This window comes from Saccopteryx leptura, chromosome 1 (assembly GCF_036850995.1).
Source record: "Saccopteryx leptura isolate mSacLep1 chromosome 1, mSacLep1_pri_phased_curated, whole genome shotgun sequence".
In the NCBI taxonomy this organism is placed as follows: domain Eukaryota; kingdom Metazoa; phylum Chordata; class Mammalia; order Chiroptera; family Emballonuridae; genus Saccopteryx; species Saccopteryx leptura.
In genome coordinates, this window is record NC_089503.1 from 37764009 (window position 1) to 37783659 (window position 19651).

At 37.7% G+C, this 19651-nt stretch overlaps 1 protein-coding gene across 6 annotated transcripts in view; it reads right to left on the reverse strand.

Moving 5' to 3' along the window:
* GAS2 (growth arrest specific 2) overlaps window positions 1–19424 on the reverse strand; it is a 136434-nt gene extending 117010 nt beyond the window's left edge. For 3 of the 6 annotated variants that reach the window (XR_010748929.1, XM_066364327.1, XM_066364360.1), the window contains exons 1-2: window positions 19004–19258; window positions 10611–10775 (exon numbers count right to left, since the gene is read on the reverse strand). Coding sequence is in view for 5 of the 6 variants with exons in the window: in XM_066364327.1 (XP_066220424.1) it covers window positions 10611–10755 (145 nt within the window). In the remaining variant the exon portion in view is untranslated. Of the gene's footprint in view, window positions 1–10610; window positions 10776–12722; window positions 12759–17569; window positions 17794–19003; window positions 19259–19294 lie in introns of those variants that run through there. The other 3 variants (XM_066364334.1, XM_066364341.1, XM_066364350.1) reach the window with 3 other exon arrangements.
* Window positions 19425–19651: the final 227 nt, after the last annotated feature.

Here is a 19651-nt window from a genome sequence, read left to right on the forward strand (position 1 = left end):
TCGGCCTGGCGTGCGGGGGACCCGGGTTCGATTCCCGGCCAGGGCACATAGGAGAAGCACCCATTTGCTTCTCCAACCCCCCCTCCTTCCTCTCTGTCTCTCTCTTCCCCTCCCGCAGCCAAGGCTCCATTGGAGCAAAGATGGACCGGGCGCTGGGGATGGCTCCTTGGCCTCTGCCCCAGGCGCTAGAGTGGCTCTTGTCGCGGCAGAGCGATGCCCCGGAGGGGCAGAGCATCGCCCCCTGGTGGGCAGAGCATCGCCCCTGGTGGGCGAGCCGGGTGGATCCCAGTCGGGCGCATGCGGGAGTCTGTCTGTCTCTCCCCGTTTCCAGCTTCAGAAAAAAAAAAAAAAAATTTCCTGAACTGATACCTAAACCTCTAGGAACAAGAACAATAGCTATTCCTTGTATCTTTGACTTTTCTGTCCAATACATATCACACTCATTGCTCAAATTATTATTGCTGAACACCACCCTCACCTGGGTCATTCTTCATCTTTATGAATAGACTCTAATCTTCTCCTCTACCTAAAAGGTGAAGTATACCTTCTTTACCCAATGTCTAAAGGTTTCCCCATATCCTGTGATCTACCTTTCTAACCTAATATCCTTATACCCTGCTCCTTGGTCAGCACCCTGCCTTCACAGTTCCATTAGCAGATCATCCAGTTCCTCCCGGCATGCCTTTGTTCCTGGCATGGCTCCCGCCTACAATGCCCTCCCTTCTTTCTGCCTGGTCAAGTCCCAGCTGTCTTTTAATCAGAAATCAGAAAAAGATTCTTCCGTGCTCACTGGTCTGTTTTCCAGTTCATGGTTATACTCTTGGGTATCACTCACACTGGCATGATCCAACTTCCATAGCTAGTGACATATTTTGTATAAAGTTCTTGTCTTCCTCAGTACACTGTAAACATCTTGAGGTGTATCTTTGTGTGTGTGTGTATGTGTGTGTGTGTGTGTGTGTGTGTGTGTGTGTGCCTACGAAGGTTATTCACAGAGTAGGCTTCTAGCAAATGTGTTCAGTGAACATGTGAATTAACAAATAAAGAAATAAACTACTGGAAAACTTTGAGAAAATGTTGGGCACTATTTTTGTGAAACGAAGTTAAGGCAAAATAAAAGGAGGTATTTTAAAGTCTAATGTTGACACTCTCATATCTTTAGAAAAATGCATGCAGCTTAAATCCATGAACAATTAAATATAACCCAAATGGAACACTAGGTATCTACTGGCTTAACGTTAAACTCACAATACCTAATATATTTGGATTTCAAGAAACATCTGTTTGAAATGATTTTTTTTTTCAGTTTGGGGGAAGGGCATGTAAAAAAGGAAAGGGAATTGCTTTTTTTTTTTTTTTTTTTTTTTTTTTTTTGTAATGTTCTTTTTTTTCCCTACTGGATAGTTCACATTTCAGTCCCCAGTTAGGATAATGACTTCTGCAGGTGGCAAAACATCAGTAGCACTAAGTACTCACCACAGATGTAGCCTATTCAGAACTACTATTATTACAAAATTGCATGCAGCTCAACTCAATTCAGGAATGAAAGTAATAGTCTCAAGACACAAAAAGCCAGCACAACCCAACTGGTATCATGCATTCAGCATATTGTCCTGAATTTTCTAACAAGAAAGATATTTTGCAAACAAGTATAAAAAATAAATATTAGGAATACTTTAAAAACTACTAATTATTTTTCAAGTTAAAAAATGTAAACTTTACATTGTTGACTATGTATTAGGGTTTTCTTCTACATTTGGATGAGGTCACTAGGTATTCTTATTTCATTATGCTCCATGGCAATTTAGAGATTCCATGTATAATGTTAAGTGATGAGATAATTTTTATACTTAAAAGAATTTCAAAATTATATAAAATATCTTCCATTTAAAAGTCATTATCATTTACCAAAAGGTATGACTTTTATTTTTATGCATTACACCTGAAAATTTTTAGTCATCTTAATTTTCATGAATTCTTGAAGAACGAATTTACATTGAACATCTGTATCTAATGAAAAATATATTAGGTGTCAGCTTTCAATTCTGTGTTTTTTATAGCTCCAAAAGGTGAGATTTTTTTTTATTTTGGCTAAAACTGACACCGTTACATACTTTATAGTTGAAATGTGCTGCCTCAAATGAAGGAAAAATGCAAGATGGAGAAGTATTTTTTAAAACCTTCACACGTAATGTATTTTCCATCCAAAGATTAAGAAACATAAAATATACATTTTAAATGTACTATTTAATTGGAAGTAATAAGCTATAAGCCTTGTACTGCATAATACATTATCTCATTCTTATTGCATTAATATGACCAAAATTGTATTTTAAAAATATAAAGTTAGCTGAATTTAACTATGAAAAATCCATTAGAAGAGGCTGTGATGAACTCATGACAATTTCTCAAGTATCATTATACAAAACTAAATACCTTTATTAGGCAGAACCAGATATTTAACTTGTGTAGCTGGTTTGAGACATTAGGCTATAAATACTAGAAGCAGTAGGACTCTTGTACCATAGAATCATTTATTCCTCAGCCCCATCTCTCCACATTCTTGGTATGGTTGGGAAAAGCTAGGGCAATGGATAGATAATGTATAAAATAAATCTCGGAGTACTGACCCACATTGGGTTGTACAGACTACTGATCTGAAGGCTAATGTAAAATACAGTAGCCTAGTCTAGAGGTATTGCTTTTCTTTGGAGTTTATCATTGTAGACTTTGATCTTTATACCATCAATTCAGTCATGACTGACAGCTTGCCAGTAGACAAAGATCAGAGAATTTGGTTAAAAATAATGGTTGGTCACTTCCTATTAAAATATTAGGGCACAGTGGTATGAAATAAACATTGGTCAGGTTAACTAAAAATCAGCATGCATGCTTGTACATGTCAATGTATTCCTCCCAGAAATATGTGCTTGCCATAATTTCCATAAATATTAAGTATCAAGCTACAGTGTTTTAGAATTGAGCCACCTGGGAAAAAAACAAGCCCCTTTACTGTATAGTATTTTTCTGAGAAATAATGTTTTCTTCCCAGTAAGTTAGTAGTACTAAATTCAGGTTCCTAAAGCCATGATAGCATTTAATAATAGTATTTAACATTTGAGTCCTTACTGTGTGCCAGGCACTCTATGTGTATTTTATACTCTCACAAAAGTGTGATGTGGGTGCTACCATTACATCCATTTCATGGTTGAGGAAACTGAGGCACTTAGTTTAAGTAACTTGCCTAAAGTCACACAGTGAATCTGGCTCTTTAATCCATGATGTCTAGGTTTAGAGTCTGTGCTCTTAGTCATCATTCCTGGCTACTTAAATGAATATTTGCTGAATATATAACTAACAATTTCCTATCACAATGCACTCTCCCTAATTCGTTCTCTTTTTCTCTGGAGAAACTCCACAGAAAGCCCTTCGGGAACAAAAGAACACACAGAAACAGCTTAGGGCTGAAGTTAATGATAGCAATGCTGAAAAATGAACAGCAGTTTACCTGTAAATTGGAGAATGGCTGAGAATGTCATTCAGGCATCTCCTGATATGTGACCTGATGTACTGCAGAAGAAAACTGCCACATTTTATCTCGACAGGTGTTCCGGATAAGCTCCAACTCTACCTGAAACTCCATTGCACCTCTCAACCCTGGTATTTTTCTCTAATTGCAGAATTCAAAGGAACTCAAATACTATCTTACCTCAAATTAGTCAGTGTTTTGTGACTAAAATTTGAAGGTTGTGAGGTAGGAAATAATTCATTCTATTCAGAAACCCTAGATCAGCACCTGTACAACAGTGATTCCAACTCTCTACCCTGCATTTGTATCACGACAAGACAAAGCTGATTCTGTTGGAAGACTTGGGTTAAAAAAATGGACAGTAACTTCTCTGAAAGGTGTCAACTTGTGAACATGAACTTGATTCTTTCAACTTTTGAACTTGCAAAATATACCACCTTTCCTAAGGAATTTTTATTGACTATGTCATGAATATAATAACTTTGCAGGACAAGGATCTGGTAAAAGGTCTTTAAGAAAATAGGAAAGTGAAGAAAGCTGTTTAAAACTTATTAGACAGCAGTTGCATTGGACAGCAACAACGCCAATAAGTAAATGCTTCATTTTAGTGATGGAAATAGGTTATTTTTATAATTAACTGATAAAATAAAATTACATATTGGTCATATTAAGCATATAACAACTCAATTTTCTTTTATGGAAAGTCAGAAAAAGGGAATATCACTGTAGCATCAATTGTTATACTGTATCTCTAAACTGAAGTAAAATCAATTCAGCAAAACTTGATTTATAATATATCTTATGATTTACTCAGAGTCCCTGCATATATTCAAACACATATGCCAACATCTAAAGACCTACGATATCAATTTCTTTGTTACTTAACTATAACCTTATCTCAAAAACATACTGCCATGTGATTTCATAGTGTTATTAAACAAGATTAAGGCAGGTCATCATTTTTTTTTTTTTTTTTTTATTTTACAGGGACAGAGAGAGAGTCAGATAGAGGGATAGATAGGGACAGGCAGACAGAAACAGAGAGAGATGAGAAGCATCAATCTCAGTTTTTCGTTGCAACACCTTAGTTGTTCATTGATTGCTTTCTCATATGTGCATGACCATGGGTCTTCAGCAGACTGAGTAACCCCCGCTCGAGCCAGTGACCTTGGGTCCATGCTAGAAAGCTTTTTGCTCAATCCAGATGAGTCCGCACTCAAGCTGGCAACCCCGGGGTCTCAAAGCTGAGTCCTTCCGCATCCCAGTCTGACGCTCTATCCACTGCACCACCGCCTGGTCAGGCTCATCATTTTTAAATCATTAAAGAAACACAAGTGAAATAAACACCGAGAAAATTTATATTAGTACAATAATTTAAAAGCTAAGCCAAAAACAATTTTCAATAATCCATTAATAATTATTAAATTTGTAGAATTTCATCTATTTGAATGGTGGGTTTTGGCTATCATCTGGGACTGTTAATTTAATGTCATGTTATTTATTCAGACTGATAATTTCTCAAGATTTATTTGTATAATCATTTGATGTTCAAATATATTCTAAGGACACAGATCAATAAAAATTGGGAAATAGTGCATAAACAAAAATAACAAAACAGGCATGACCAGGCAGTGGTGCAGTGGATAGAGCATTGGACTGGAATGCAGAGGACCCAGGTTCAAAACCCTGAGATTGCCAGCTTGAGCACAAACTCATCAGTTTGAGTGCGGGCTCAACAGCTTGAGCATGGGATCACTGGCCTGAGCGCATGATCATAGAAATGACCCCATGGTCACTGGCTTGAGCCCAAAGGTCGATGGCTTGAAGCCCAAGGTCTCTGGCTTGAGCCCAAGGTAACTGGCTTGAGCAAGGAAGGGGTCACTTGCTCTGCTGTAGCCCTCCCCCCAGTCAAGGCACATACAAGAAAGCAATCAATGAACAACTAAGGAGCTGCAACAAAGGACTGATGCTTCTCTTCTCTGTTCCTTCCCCTCTGACTGACCCTGTCTGAGATGAAATGTGTATATTTAACATATAATATGGGACAAAGACCAAAGAGACATTTTATAGGGAAGAATGAAGGGATATTCAGGATTCTTTTGCTACCTTTTCTTAGTGATGGTTATATAACTGCTCCATGATTCCAGCTGTTAGAAAACATACTTGGACTACAAAAACTATTTTCAGTAAGATCAACTGACATTTTTAGAAATATAAGATTAGCCTGACCAGATGGTGGCACAGTGGGTAGAGCATCGGACTGGGATACGGAAGACCCAGGTTCAAGACCCGGAGGTCGCCAGCTTGAGTGCGGGCTCATCTGGTTTGAGCAAAAGCTCACCAGCGTGGACCAAAGGTCGCTGGCTCCAGCAAGGGGTTACTCAGTCTGCTGAAGGCCTGCGATCAAGGCACATATGAGAAAGCAATCAATGAAGAACTAAGGTGTCGCAATGAAAAACTGATGATTGATGCTTCTCATCTCTCTCCATTTCTGTCTGTCTATCCCTATCTATCCCTCTCTCTGACTCTCTCTCTGTCTCTATAAAAAATAAAAATAAAAAAGATTATTCAGTAAATATTACATGATGGTTTTTTTGAATCACAGTGGTGTGCTATCACATAAATAAATCCCAACTACCATAACTATTTATTCATATTAGATAACTTTATAAGATAGCTGGCCTTTTATACTCCTATGCACAAGTTTTAGCTACTCTAAATATTTTCTATTGCTACTTTAATTCTGTGCCTAAGAATCTAAAGCAGCATGTATTAGTGTTACCAAGTACCATGCACCTGAATATTACAGTATTATTTATCCACATGTGGCATGAATTAGGATATTGATCTATGAATCAATGAAATAATTCTCTTCTCTATCAAGTTATTTTTATCCACACACTCAAAAAATCTAAATCCAAATTTTAAGCAACTATATTTTTCAATTGATATTTTACATGTAGGATCAGAAATATCTGAATTCAGACTATTATTAATACTCCTTTAGAAGAAAATATACAGAAAAATTTTACATTTTAATCAAGTATTACTAAAAAGAAGTAGAAAGCTTTTCCACACATAAGGTCCACATCACAATGGTAAAATCTAATTAAAAGATTTAATGTAGAATGTGAACTTCTACCTCACAAAAAAAAAAAATTCATATACTTTATTTAAAGACAGCATCAACTTTGGAACTATATATTTTCAAGATATCCCTTACTTTCAATTAGACACAAAGCATGAATTAAAAGAGAGCTACATAATATAGATTCAAAAAATATTTCTGAGATCATAAAATGGCCAATAATAAATAATGTTAAAATGTGCTTTAGTGACTTCATTTCTAAAATATGTGAATTCTAAATGTACCTAATATAGGCAATAAAAATATCTTCTATCATAGCCATACATTTTTTTCTCCCTTCCATATCATCACCATTCTAGTACATAAGATTATTTTATCTCCAAATGTTTTACCACTTTTTTTTTTTTTTTTTGTATTTTTCCGAAGTTGGAAACGGGGAGGCAGTCAGACAGACTCCCGCATGCGACCTACCGGGATCCACCCGGCATGCCCACCAAGGGGCAATGCTCTGCCCATCTTGGGGTGTCGCTCTGCCTCAATCAGAGCCATTCTAGCACCTGAGGCAGAGGCCATAGAGCCATCCTCAGCGCCCGGGCCAACTTTGCTCCAATGGAGCCTTGGCTGAGGGAGGGGAAGAGAGAGACAGAGAGGAAGGAGAGGGGGAGGGGTAGAGAAGCAGATGGGTGCTTCTCCTGTGTGCCCTGGCTGGGAATCGAACCTGGGACTCCTGCATGCCAAGTCGATGCTCTACCACTGAGCCAACCAGCCAGGGCCTGTTTTACCACTTTTAAACAAAGTTAAGTTATTGTTCTACTGTATAAGTTACCATAGGATAGTCACTTGAAGTCTATTATCTATCTACTTTTATAAATTTAAGTCAACGCAAGGTGCAAGTTTACTATATCTTGAGATTCTTTTAAAATTCCTTTTCTGCGATCTCAAATGTCATCAGTTGCATTTGTGTTACTAACTACTAGCATAAAAAAATTAGTCTTATTACTTAAAAGACAGATTATTCACTTATATAAACTATGTTCTCTTTTTTTATGCATACTAATGATCTCAAACTGGGTCTCAAGAGATGGATTTCTTGGAAACTTAGACTTTTGGAACTGGAAAGGACATTAGAGATCATCTACTCCAACCCCTTCATTTTATGGTTGAGGACACCGAGCCCAGAAAAGATAGCTGAGTGACTTTGGGCAAGTTTCCTACCAAGTGGCAGAGCCAGGACCAGAAGCCAGGTCTCCTGACATCCTGTTAGGAGCCAGGTCTCCTGACTTTCTATTAGGAGCCAGGTCTCCTGACTTTTATTCCAAGGATCTTTCCATTACACACACACTGACTCTTTATTCTTTGAGGTTGTCCTGGGCGGCTCACACTGATCAAGCTGCTTTGTGAATATCACATTCAACAAATAAAATGACTTTGATGACAAGTCATGGGACCTTGGAACGTATTTGTAATATCAGGCTATCTAATTAACTACTATTACCCCCTGTCTAGAACCTCAATGGCTCTTCACTAATCATGCAACAAAGTTCCTTAATGTTATCTTCAAAACAGTATATGATCTAGCACCTACAAGTATCATGAAACTCTCTTCCTCTTGATCTGTGCTGCTGACACTAGCCTTTATCCGGTTCTTTCAAAGTACCAGACTCCATTCTATCTCAGCACGTGTCATTCCCTCTCACCAGGCTCTTCTCCATGCTTGTCTGGCTAACTATTAATCATTCTTCAGTCCTCAGTTTAAATATAAGAGCCCCTAAAGAAGATTTCCCCAAGTCCTGCAATCCTTTGTCCCTCTCCCGCCTCCTCATTTTTACACTCTGATTTCAAACTATATCTTCCAGTGTTTATAAGGAATTATTTATTCAATTACTTATTTAATGTTTGCTTTCAATCTGCTCCAACATCTTTACTAACAGGCGCTCTGTCTCTTCTTAGTCACCACTCTACCCTCCAGTAGCTAGCAGACTGTGTCTGGACCACAAAAATCCCAATAGCTAATATTTGCTATAGCTAGTTGATTACTCTGTGCCAGATCTTGTTCTGAATGTGACCGTCTTATTCAAATTGCTAATAATCCCATGATGTTGGTGCTAGTACTATACATATATTATAGATGACAAAACACAGGCACAGTGTATTTAGACACCAGCCCATATCACAGAGCTAGGAAGTACTGAAACTGAGAATTGAATTTAAGCATTCTGATTCCAGTGTCCATTTTTTTAACCTAATACTTCATGCTGCTGCACACTCAGATACATGGTCAATAAATAAATTAACTTATCCACAAATGCAAATGAACCTTATCACTAATCTATATATAACTGTAATAACAACAACAGAGTGTTTACAACATGTCTGGCACTTTCTAAGTAGTATACATATTTTAGCCTTTTAATCTCACTGCAACCCCACAAAATAGGCACTACTATGATTGTCACTTTACAAATGAGAAAACTGAAGCACAGAGAGGTTAAGTAATTTGCTCAATGTCATATTGCTAGTAAGCAGCAGTTCTGGGGTTCAAACACAGGAAGTCTATATTGAGTCTATTCTCTTAACTTCTATTGCATACTGGCTTACTTGTGATGGCCCATATCTGAAGACGGCTCCAAGTTAATAATAAATTACTAGCATAACAATCATTAGTGAGCCTTGGAATGACAAAATAAAGAGACGAAATCCACCTGCTAAGGTTAACTTGATTCCCTCTACGTGATAGATATCAAAGTTCCTCCCTTGCATGGATTAATTACAGAAGGGGGCAGCCTCTTCCTTCCAGTGGACACAGCTCCAAAGCAAGGTAAAGGGTCCTCCTGGAATACTCTCCATGTTTCTGCCCTTATCCATTGGCTAGGTGCCCTTGTGAAAGGTACAACATGCATACTCACAGGCAGTAGCCCTGGTTAGACTATACAGAATTGTCAAAATAGTGTGCACATAGTGAGGAAAAAGAAAATATCTTAACCCTAAGATAAAGGCAAAAGGAAGTTAAAAAGCTACAAAAATCCAGGGCCATGGTGAGCAAAAAAAAAAAATCTTGCTAAAATGTGCTAAAATCTTTCCAAATTATGCTAAGATTTCAGGTGGACAGGTTATCTCTCACCCTGTCTTAGTTTCCTCAGCTAGAAAGTGAATATAAAAACCCTGATCTCGAAAGATTCTGTAAATAATAAAATAATATCAGTGAAATCACTTCTACAAATGGTAAAGTACCATGCAAAATATATGTTTACTCGATATTCAAATCCTTTATCTTATATTGCTCTACGGGGGTCTTTCCCTCGGGTCATAAATCAGTTTTGTTCTCTGCGAAAAACTATTGGTGAATCGTGTTTCTATATATAAGGATTCTATAAATGCACATGGTTGAAATTTTCTCCTCTGATCATGCCAGCACAATAGGAATTAAAAAAGAGGCAGCCTTCCATGAGGTAGCATTTTCCTCAGAGACAGTCCTTTTGGAAGAGTACCTAAAAACAAAAGTGAAATGAAAAGCAAAATTTTAGTTCAAGGTTGGGTGACTCTAGTCAGCTCATTTGGACAAAGGATAGATGTGTTTGTTCTAGCATTTGGGTATTCAGCACTTTTAGGAGGTGTGCTATAAAAGTAGGGCAAAGCAATCTCACTTTAGAAGTCAGATGTCACAGACTGTGTGCAAAGAAGAGGTGGGGTTGGTGAGCTGCATTAAATAAAGGTAAAAAATAAATCAGATCAGCATATAGATGAAATAAACAATCTGACCACTTATTTCCACATTTTAATGCATGATGCTGGAATTGCTGAGCACAGTTCATGTGAGAGACATTGAGAAATTCATTTAAATTTTCCACATGCTTCAGGTTTCCCAGATGCAAAACGCAAAGAATGAAATCTTTCTTTCCCAGGTGCTGTCACATGCTTAGGTGAAGGACACTATATGAGGGGAAGAAAAAAAACTGTTATCTTTGCTCACAGAATGAGATCTTATAACCTTACCTAATAGATTGGTTAACCACAAGGCCAGATCTTCTTTCATCGGCAGCAAATTAGCTTCATGTCTGCTGGCCAGCCACTGGCTATACTGATGCATATCAGAGAGGCCAGGTCCACTGCGTACCTTGGGGCTCAGAGCAGTGCACATTATTTATCCACTTGTAATACCTGTTTTGGAAACAAAAGAGCAATTGCTTTTTATACAGACTTCTCTTGTTCAAATCTTGGTGCTAGTGACAAAGGAACCAGATGCATGGAGATTTTGATGAGGTTATTAATTATTAAACCCCAGGAAATACTGTTTACTTTATCTTTACTGGTCTTATCACTGTTGACCAACCACTTGGTAGAAAATAGTAACGATCAAAGGTCAAATAGAAAAAAATACAGTGAGTGTTAAGTTTTCGTAAAACGTCGTATTTAGAGACAGTTTCTAAGATGAGAAATTCCAATTGAAGTTACTGATTAAAATTTTAGTATCTAAATTGTAAACTCCTATTGTTTGGATTAATTTTTGAAACCATGGTTTTCCACCAAACTTTAGGGCTGAATGTGAGCAGTGACAGTATTTGCCCAATTTATTGCAAACATATGGTCACTACTCTTCAAACTATCACCTAGACTCGGATGAAGCACAGTGCTTGGTTCTATGCAGATGGCTGAGCAATCATGGATTCACCATTAAGAGAACTGCGTGGAGACAGGGTAGGAGGTGCTTTCAAAGAGTCCCTACTATACTCTCTCATTTTAGAGTTGATGACGACAAAACCAGAGAGGCTCAGTGATGTAACCAAGATTGTACAGGTAGATCACGGCACAGTCAGGTTTCAACCTGGGTCTTTAAACTCTTTCCAGAAGAACACATTTTCCAAAATAGATCCATCAAGAAACCAGACTATAACCCAAGAATAACACCATAATGCTAACAAATACTGTTGCAAGTTTTTCTCTTGTCTTATTTTGTACCTTTTCACTTTAAGTGTTTTGCATCCTAGGTTTTGTTTGCAATCATCTTTTGAGTAGAAGTGACTAAATATCTTACTTCTACAAAATAAAAGTTGATTTCATTAAACTGATTATTGTATGGGTATCACTATGTAGGTTGTAGAAAGTTTTTTTAATATATACTTGGCCTTGAATGTAGGCTTCCATGTGCAATGTTTATAGGACCTAAGACTAGAAATAATATTGAAGCAGCTAAGGTAACAAACTTATCAGTTTAACAATGTGTAGGACTCTATTATATGCACCAAATGTGCATTAAAGTAATAAGCGCATCATAACTGAACAAAAATAAAAATATAACTAGCAAGAGGTAAGATTCCTATGCTCTACTGGGGTTTTCATCTATATTTCAATAATTATAGTATTTTTACTTTCCTATATATGTCTATATAAGTGTAAATATACTCTTGTCAGTTCTATTCTTTGAACTTTACATAGTACTTCTTTCTAGCTCATCTCAAAGTCTAATTCTTTTAGCATAGGATAATTTTTACCTCTTTGAGACTACTTTTGAAAACATAATAAGATATTGGTGTTCAAAAAATGCAAAATGTGACCATCTCCCAAACATTCTGCTATAACATTAGAAAAGACAGCTAGAACACAAACACCTAAAAGGTGTCATAAATATGTAATTTAAAAACATAGACAATGCATTTCTAAACAATTATGCTTTGTGATAATCTTTTTGTAAAAATATTATCATAAATTTTCTTTGAAAACACTTTTTATGAATCTTTCTATATTAATTATCCATAGTGAACCACTACAAATGTGAAACATTTTTAATACACCTTGTCACGTGTTACTAAAATATCATTATAGGAACTAAAGCATTACTATCACCTATTCTTTTGTAGTTAATCATCACATTACTCATACAAATCCTAATTTTTCTCCAAATCCTGTCATTAAGTATCAGAAACCTAAAACATTTTTGTCCCAGTTCTTTTAAAAATAGGTCTAGTCCCAGGAAAACAAAACATCTCTCTGTAGCTGGTGAGAATTCCTATAGGCTAGCTAGCTTCAGAAACAAACATTTAAGTAATATTACATTTAAGCACATGATTCAAACATTTAAATAACTAATTGAAATCTTAAAAGGGTTACCTCTAAAATGCCTTTCTTCTCAAGACACAATCTCTCCCACTACTTTCCTGAAAGTGAGATGTGGTAGGTCAGTAACTTTAGCTACATCCTATTATGTGCTCTGCAACTTCCATTTAAGCATCAGAGTCCTATTCTGCTCTGTAAAAGCAAGAAGACACCTCAGATTCTTAAGCTCATTGTCTAGTAAAGAATTCATCAAGGGATAGTTTACAGTAAGCCTAATGGCATGTAACAGTTTTTCAGTGAGCCAGAGGGACACAATCCTTCCCCTCAATACCTCTAGACAGTGACGTTTTTATTTTCTTGACAGTGGCACATTTATTTCTCATGCAATCTGTCCTGTATTTTGCCAGAAATGTAATTCAAACTATCTTCTAAAACTTATAGATGATCATTAAGTAAAAACAGTAAGAGTGATTAAGCAATTTTTGTTATGCTGCTTTGTATATAATCAAAATCATATACAAAGGAGGATAAAAGAAAAAAAGAAAGAAAGAAAGAGGAGATACAGTGTACCAGGAGGTAAAAGTGGGAGAAAGAAGGCTTAGTGGGTAATTAGCATGCAGTAGAAGATAAGCAATTAAACTTATGACAAATACGCTAACACTTAAAGTCATTGTCATGGACAGGGGCTTCTCTGTTTAAGTCCCTTTTTTAAAAAAAATTAGGATTTCAGTCCAAATTGATCCTTTTTTCATATTTTAAATCACCATCTGTTGTTTAGCTGAAAGTCAGTTACTACCTGGAGGTCTTGGATTTAGATAAGGCAGAGACAGGAATAAGACACATGGAAACAAACCCAGCTAGCAGGAGTGTGGAAGATTTATTCCATGGTGAAGTAGGTTCCCACTGAAATAATTAAGCTGGTGTGAATAAAAGTCAAACAAGTTTATATTGCTGAGGTAAAAAGATCACTACAGGATTGGAACCTTTTTATAATTTTTTACAAATGTTTAATCAATGTGATGAGTTTGTTCACAAAGAACAAACTGTAATAAAAAGATCATTTCTAATCTTCTGAATTCATTCATAAGTTTTCAAAAGCCACAAGAGATGCCAAGGGATAGCTTTTAAAGATGAGAAATGAAATGATTAATGATTCACTAGACTTGAAGAAAAAAGTTAAAGTTTGGGGTCCTGGTCAGATGGTTCAGTGGAAAGAGCATCATCCTGGTGCACTGTGGTCATGGGTTTGATCCCTGGTTAGGGCACATGTGGAAAGAAACCAATGAGTTCACAACCAAATTGAACAACTAAGTGGAACAACGGGTTGATGTCTCTCTCTCTCTCTCTCTCTCTCTCTCTCTCTCTTTCTCTCTCTCTCTCTTTCTCTCTCTCTCATCAATGGATAAAACTTTTTAAAAAGTTAATGTTCAGGAGAACAAAAACTGTGTACTGTGTCAAAACACTAAAAGATATTATCATTAAAATTTATATAATTTAAATATTTTTAAAAACTCAATAAGTAACTTTGGTAGGTACTAAGCAAAGATAATTACTTTGGAAAGAGGAGTAAGGACTCAAATGTTTCTATGAGACCTCTAAACTACGCCTTTTCCAAGGTTTATGGATCTACCTAAAAATGGATAACTCAACCCTCAGGATTTGGATTCAGAAAAATAAAACTTAAAGTGAAAAACATGCAGAAACTTAATACAGAATTCTTCAAAGAATGTGTGCATTTTTTTTTCGTTCTTTCCATAGAAATGATTCTGGAATAACCATTATGAATATGATGAGACGTGAACTAGCCCAGGGGAAGAAGAAAAAATTAATGACTCCGTAAGTAAAATATCATATGTTTAAAGACTCTGTTTAGTGTTTAGTCTGTTGCTCTAGAATCCCAGTTGAAAACCTCATAGTTTTGACTCTGAAGATAAAATATTATTTCACACCACCTAGCAGTGTGCTTTGATTATTACGACCAAGATGGTTTCTGGTCTATATCTAGACTTTGTTGACATGTTTTAAAAAAATGCATCATAATATTGCATAGAAAATAAATAGAAAAGAAAGAAAAATAAGAATAAAATAATAAACATTATATCACTATTGTCTGCTATGAGATTCTATTAAAAAGCCTGATTAATAAATATTAGTTGGAGTTTTGAATTGGAATGAAAACTCCTGAGGTCAAATACTAGCTCTACTACTTACCCACTTAATAGCTGTTCTATTCAAGTTATATGACTTTTTCTTTTTGTACCTGAGTTATTTAGTATATATAATGGAGGCTAACACTTCAAATACAATCTTGAAGATTAAATATTTGTATCAGTGTTGGCATATATTTTATACTCAATAAATACTGGCTAAATCTAAATTATAACCATAGGAAATATGCCAAAATAAACCTTCCATTGACTTATTTTAAAAAGAAAAATAATTCTGTAACAAAATGGAATATTTTGTAGACTTTTAAATCACTAAGAAAAGACAAAGGATAAAGAGAAATGGAAACAAAGTATTGATCAAATAAAATCATAAATATTGGAAAACTCAAAGTTTTCTTCATAATGAGGATGAAGCCCTTAAGATGATGAATGAAAACGTTGAGTTCTAAAATGAGTAGTTTACATGTTTTTAAAAAAATTTTATTAACAAATTATTCTTCATTTTTGACACTAGTTAAAGATCATAAGCTATTAAGATAGGGGAATGCTACATCTCTCAAAATAAATGTGAGAGAATATCACTACACCCTTCTTGCCTCCCCACAGACTCCTTAACTGTGGCTAATTAAATGTTTTTGTTTTTTAATTTACTTACTGATTTTAGAGGTAGGAAGGGAGAGAGAGAGGAAGAAAGAGAGAGAGACAGAAAAATCTATCTGTTTTTGTATGTGCCATGATGGGGGATTGAACCCACAATCTTTGTTTCAGGACTATGCTCTAACAAACCAAGCTATCCAACCAGGGCTTAACTTTGGCGATTTAAAACAAAGAGTGCTAATGAACCCATAGTGAAGGTTCCCACCCTAAGACCACCTTTGTTGTCATCTGTAGCAGTGACCTCATCTCTATCTAATCAGTTTGTGTGTTTTGGGTGTAAAACAATGAAGAAACAAAGTTTATAGGCCGTTAACACCATCTTTTAAAACTTAAACAAAAAAATATCCCACGCCAAACATCCTCCCAAAATCTACTGATAGAAGGAGAAAATGGTATCTTTCAAGCTAGACTCAAAGGATTAACAACCAAAGAGGCTGTTTCACCATTCTGAGGTCTTTACTCTGATGTGATTCATTTTTGGCCAACCAATAAATATCGCTACAATGCTACATACTCTCAACCAAAGTCATGAATGCAAAATCTTACCCTAAGGGTCTAATCAGAAAATTGAAGTTCATAATTTAATCATGAAACTAATTCTAGATCTTGCAAATGAACCTCCACTTCTGGCTAATGGGAGAATCTTGTCCACAAATTAAAGAAAGTACCAAGCATAAAGTCAAAAGCACATTCATTACTAGTATTCTAATTGTGTAATAAAATCTTTAAATTCAAATAGACATGAGAAAATTTACTTAGTCAAATTCCTGGTTCTTAATAAATGATTGGAGGCCTAAAGCGTTTTGCCCAAAGTAACAAGACTATGTGACCACAGTGTCGTTACAGGTATCCTACTCAGCCCTTCTGGTGCCCAATCTCAAGTAATGCTAACTCTTTTCCAAGAATCTTTCTTATCTTGGAGCCCCATGATGATTCATCTTGAATCAAATAATGATATACTTGCAATAAAATTCCTTCTTGCAACATGGCCAAAAAACTAACACTGAGTGGGAACTGACATATTTTTACAGCATTAGTGACTTTTTTTCCTTTTTAATTCTACTAGACCACTTTTCAAACAATTTAGTACAGATTTTTGGATCTCTACCAGATTAACTTGAAACATAATTTGAATAAAAAACCATATGAAATTCATAAGTTAATTAGAATATTTAAGGACTTCTATCAAAATTATATCTAAGTTGATTAGATAAATCTAATTCCATGAGATTTTGGTGTTTTTTTTCCCCAAAATATGTTGTTTGTAATATAAAGATTTCTATTTTACTTAAAGATAATGTAGCTGAGAGTTACCATAGTTTTACTCTCTATTAAAATATATGCATATCTGTCTCATGTAAGGGGAGAGTGTTAGCATAACTCAACTGAATTGCCCCCGAAAACATTTAAGACAAAAATACACAAAAATTACTCATTTTGACAGGTGGTATGTTCTACCTTCACTCCAGTTATTTTATTTTTTTCTAGCCAGAAAACATTGAGGAGAAAACCTTCAGAGTGGCCCAGGAGAAATGAAAAGACACAGTGGGAGCCTATTCATGCCTTCAGATCAAAACCACAAAGACACCAAAATAGCCTTAACATCAGCAGCAATTTTAACAAACTCCCTCTGCAAACAAATTGTTAGAGCCTCCTTATCTGGTTTCAATCAAGGTAACTTGGCCTTCCAAAGGCTCCAAAAGTCTGTAATGCAGACTTGCAGCGTTGAAGCAAAATTCTAAAATCATACATCACATACTTAATGTAAGATCTGACATTTTACCATCCCTGCAAGTTTGTTTTAACTAAGATTCCTTAGCAAGATACCAGAAAACTCAATGGCAATCACATGACCTTTTGCACCAGTTGAAAATGAATTTGGCCATGTAAATGTATTTCCCAATAAAGCATAGTACACACCAGAAAAGTATGGTGTTTAGCCATAAAGTAAAGAAAGAAGCTCAAAGTTTAGTAGCATACAGGCTAAAATCCAAGCTACCTTTCAGTTTCAGAGCCCACTCAGAGAGCCATGTATGAGGGTTACAGTGTCTCATGCCTCAGGCATCTGTCCCTTACCTTCTCTTAGGCAGTCAGAACCAGGACACCCATGTTGGAGAGGACCACCACAGCCACCACCTCCCCCTCCACAGTTAGGGGGGAGCATTCCTCTAGAAGGAACTCATTGATCGATTTCAAAGACAGTCTGGGCACACTAGATCCCAGCTGTAGTTAATCAGTGTCCACACTGCTCAGAGGTTAGGGGAAAGAAGCAATAAGCACAAGGGCTTGTTCTCAGCCTTGCCTCTGTGAATCTCAGGGGACAGGTGGGGAGGAAAGGTGGACTTCCCCTGCCTGGCTGGCACATCCGACCTGCCTGAGCCTTTATTTTAACACTAGGAGGCCAAATGGGTGTTCCTGTGTACAAGCAGATCTTATTTCCACTGCACAAGATCTCCCATACACAATTGATCTGTTGGAGAGGTTTCTTGGGGAGAGGGCGGAGTTTACACGAGAGAAAAGTTTTGCCGACCTTGACTATATCAGGGTGAAGATGAAGGAGATGAGAGGAGGAAAATGAAAAAGGTGGGGCAGGTAACGTTTTGATATCCAAAATGTTTAACCGGAGAAAAGTACTGAGTAACCCACCCCAACCCCCAACTGTACAGGCGTGTTGAAAACAATCGTGAAGTCCTGGGTTTGCTCCCTCTGCCTTCAACACAGCGGAAACGTCAGATGGCTGGGCTAGGTTAATGGCAATTCACCTTGCTGGACTGATAAAATTTAATTTTGCCAAAATAATTAATGCTTTCAAAACAAAGTTGACTCCTCTGCTCCCCAAACAATTTCAGACTCCAAAACCCTGATCTTTGGACGCAAAAAGAACAATACTACGTAAAATATTCCCCTAGGGGGGTTGATTCACAGGCTGGCGTTTGTTCACATAAAAAGGTTCAACTCTGTCAAACTCATCAATCGAAAGCAGAGCATCACCCCAAATCCCACGTGTCACTCTCCTTCCTCCCATTCTGGCCTCCTGACTCAAGTAAAAAATCAGGATCAATCCATTAAGACCATCCCCACTCTCCTCCCCTCTCCTCAACAACAGCATGCATTACAGCGACCCTTGTGCACGAATGCGTAAGTGTGCATTTATAATCGATGTGCTAATTAGAAACCCTCACTTCTGTCCCTGGTTGGTTGAGCCGCCCCAGCGGGCTTTTCGCGCGGCGGTCACTTGGGCTGTTCCACAATAGGGATGAGGAACACATGGTTGTGTCCAGTGAGTCAGAGGCACCCACTGCAGTGACCACCCACTCAGCGCCAGAGCCCATCCAGATGTCCGCGTTGCTTCACCCTGCCCAGCTAGGTCGCCGGGGTTATTGGTAAAGACCGCCCCCCTGCCCCGCCACCCCGGGTGCACCCGCTGGCAGGGGCTCCGCGACCCCGCGCTGCAGAGCGCGCACCCCGCGGCGGCGCTGGCGGAGAGCGGCGCCCGGCCGCCTTGCTCACCCCCGCGTCCGGAGCTGGCTGCTGGCGGCTCTCAGCGGCGCCGGGGCTCCCGGCTCGGCTCTTGCGGCGGCGCGGGCCCAGCCCCCTCCCGGAGCAGGTCCTGCAGCAGCCGCTCTCCGCACCCAGGCAGCCCGGCGGCAGAGGCAGCAGCTACAGCCGCACTGCCCCTCTTCATACTTCTCTGATGGCTCCTCTTGGTGCTGTTTGGGAAAACGATTTTTTCCCCCTGCCAGAAACAGATTTCCTACATTTCATCAGTCTACATAGACCGAACGGAAGTAAAATGCTTACTTTTTCTGGTGGACGGCAAACGCAATTGACACTGATTTACCCTTCAAACGGGGAGAGATTGTATTACAAGCCCTTGGCAGCGATTCCGAGGTTGGGGCCAAGCTCCAGCCCCCTCCTTGACCCCCAAAACACGAACCTACGAGGGAAAGGGCGGGGAGGGGAGATCGTATTTAGCTCCAGGGTTTTAACAGAGTCAATGGCTTTAGCACAATATTAAAATGGGGTGTTGGAAAAGTTTTGCTTTCCTGGCCAGTGATTTTGCAGACTCAGAAGCATGAGCTTTCCAGTAACTTCGGCCGCTCTTCGTTCCAAATTGAACAGTTTGATTTCTTACACTTCTTTCTAAAATATCGTATT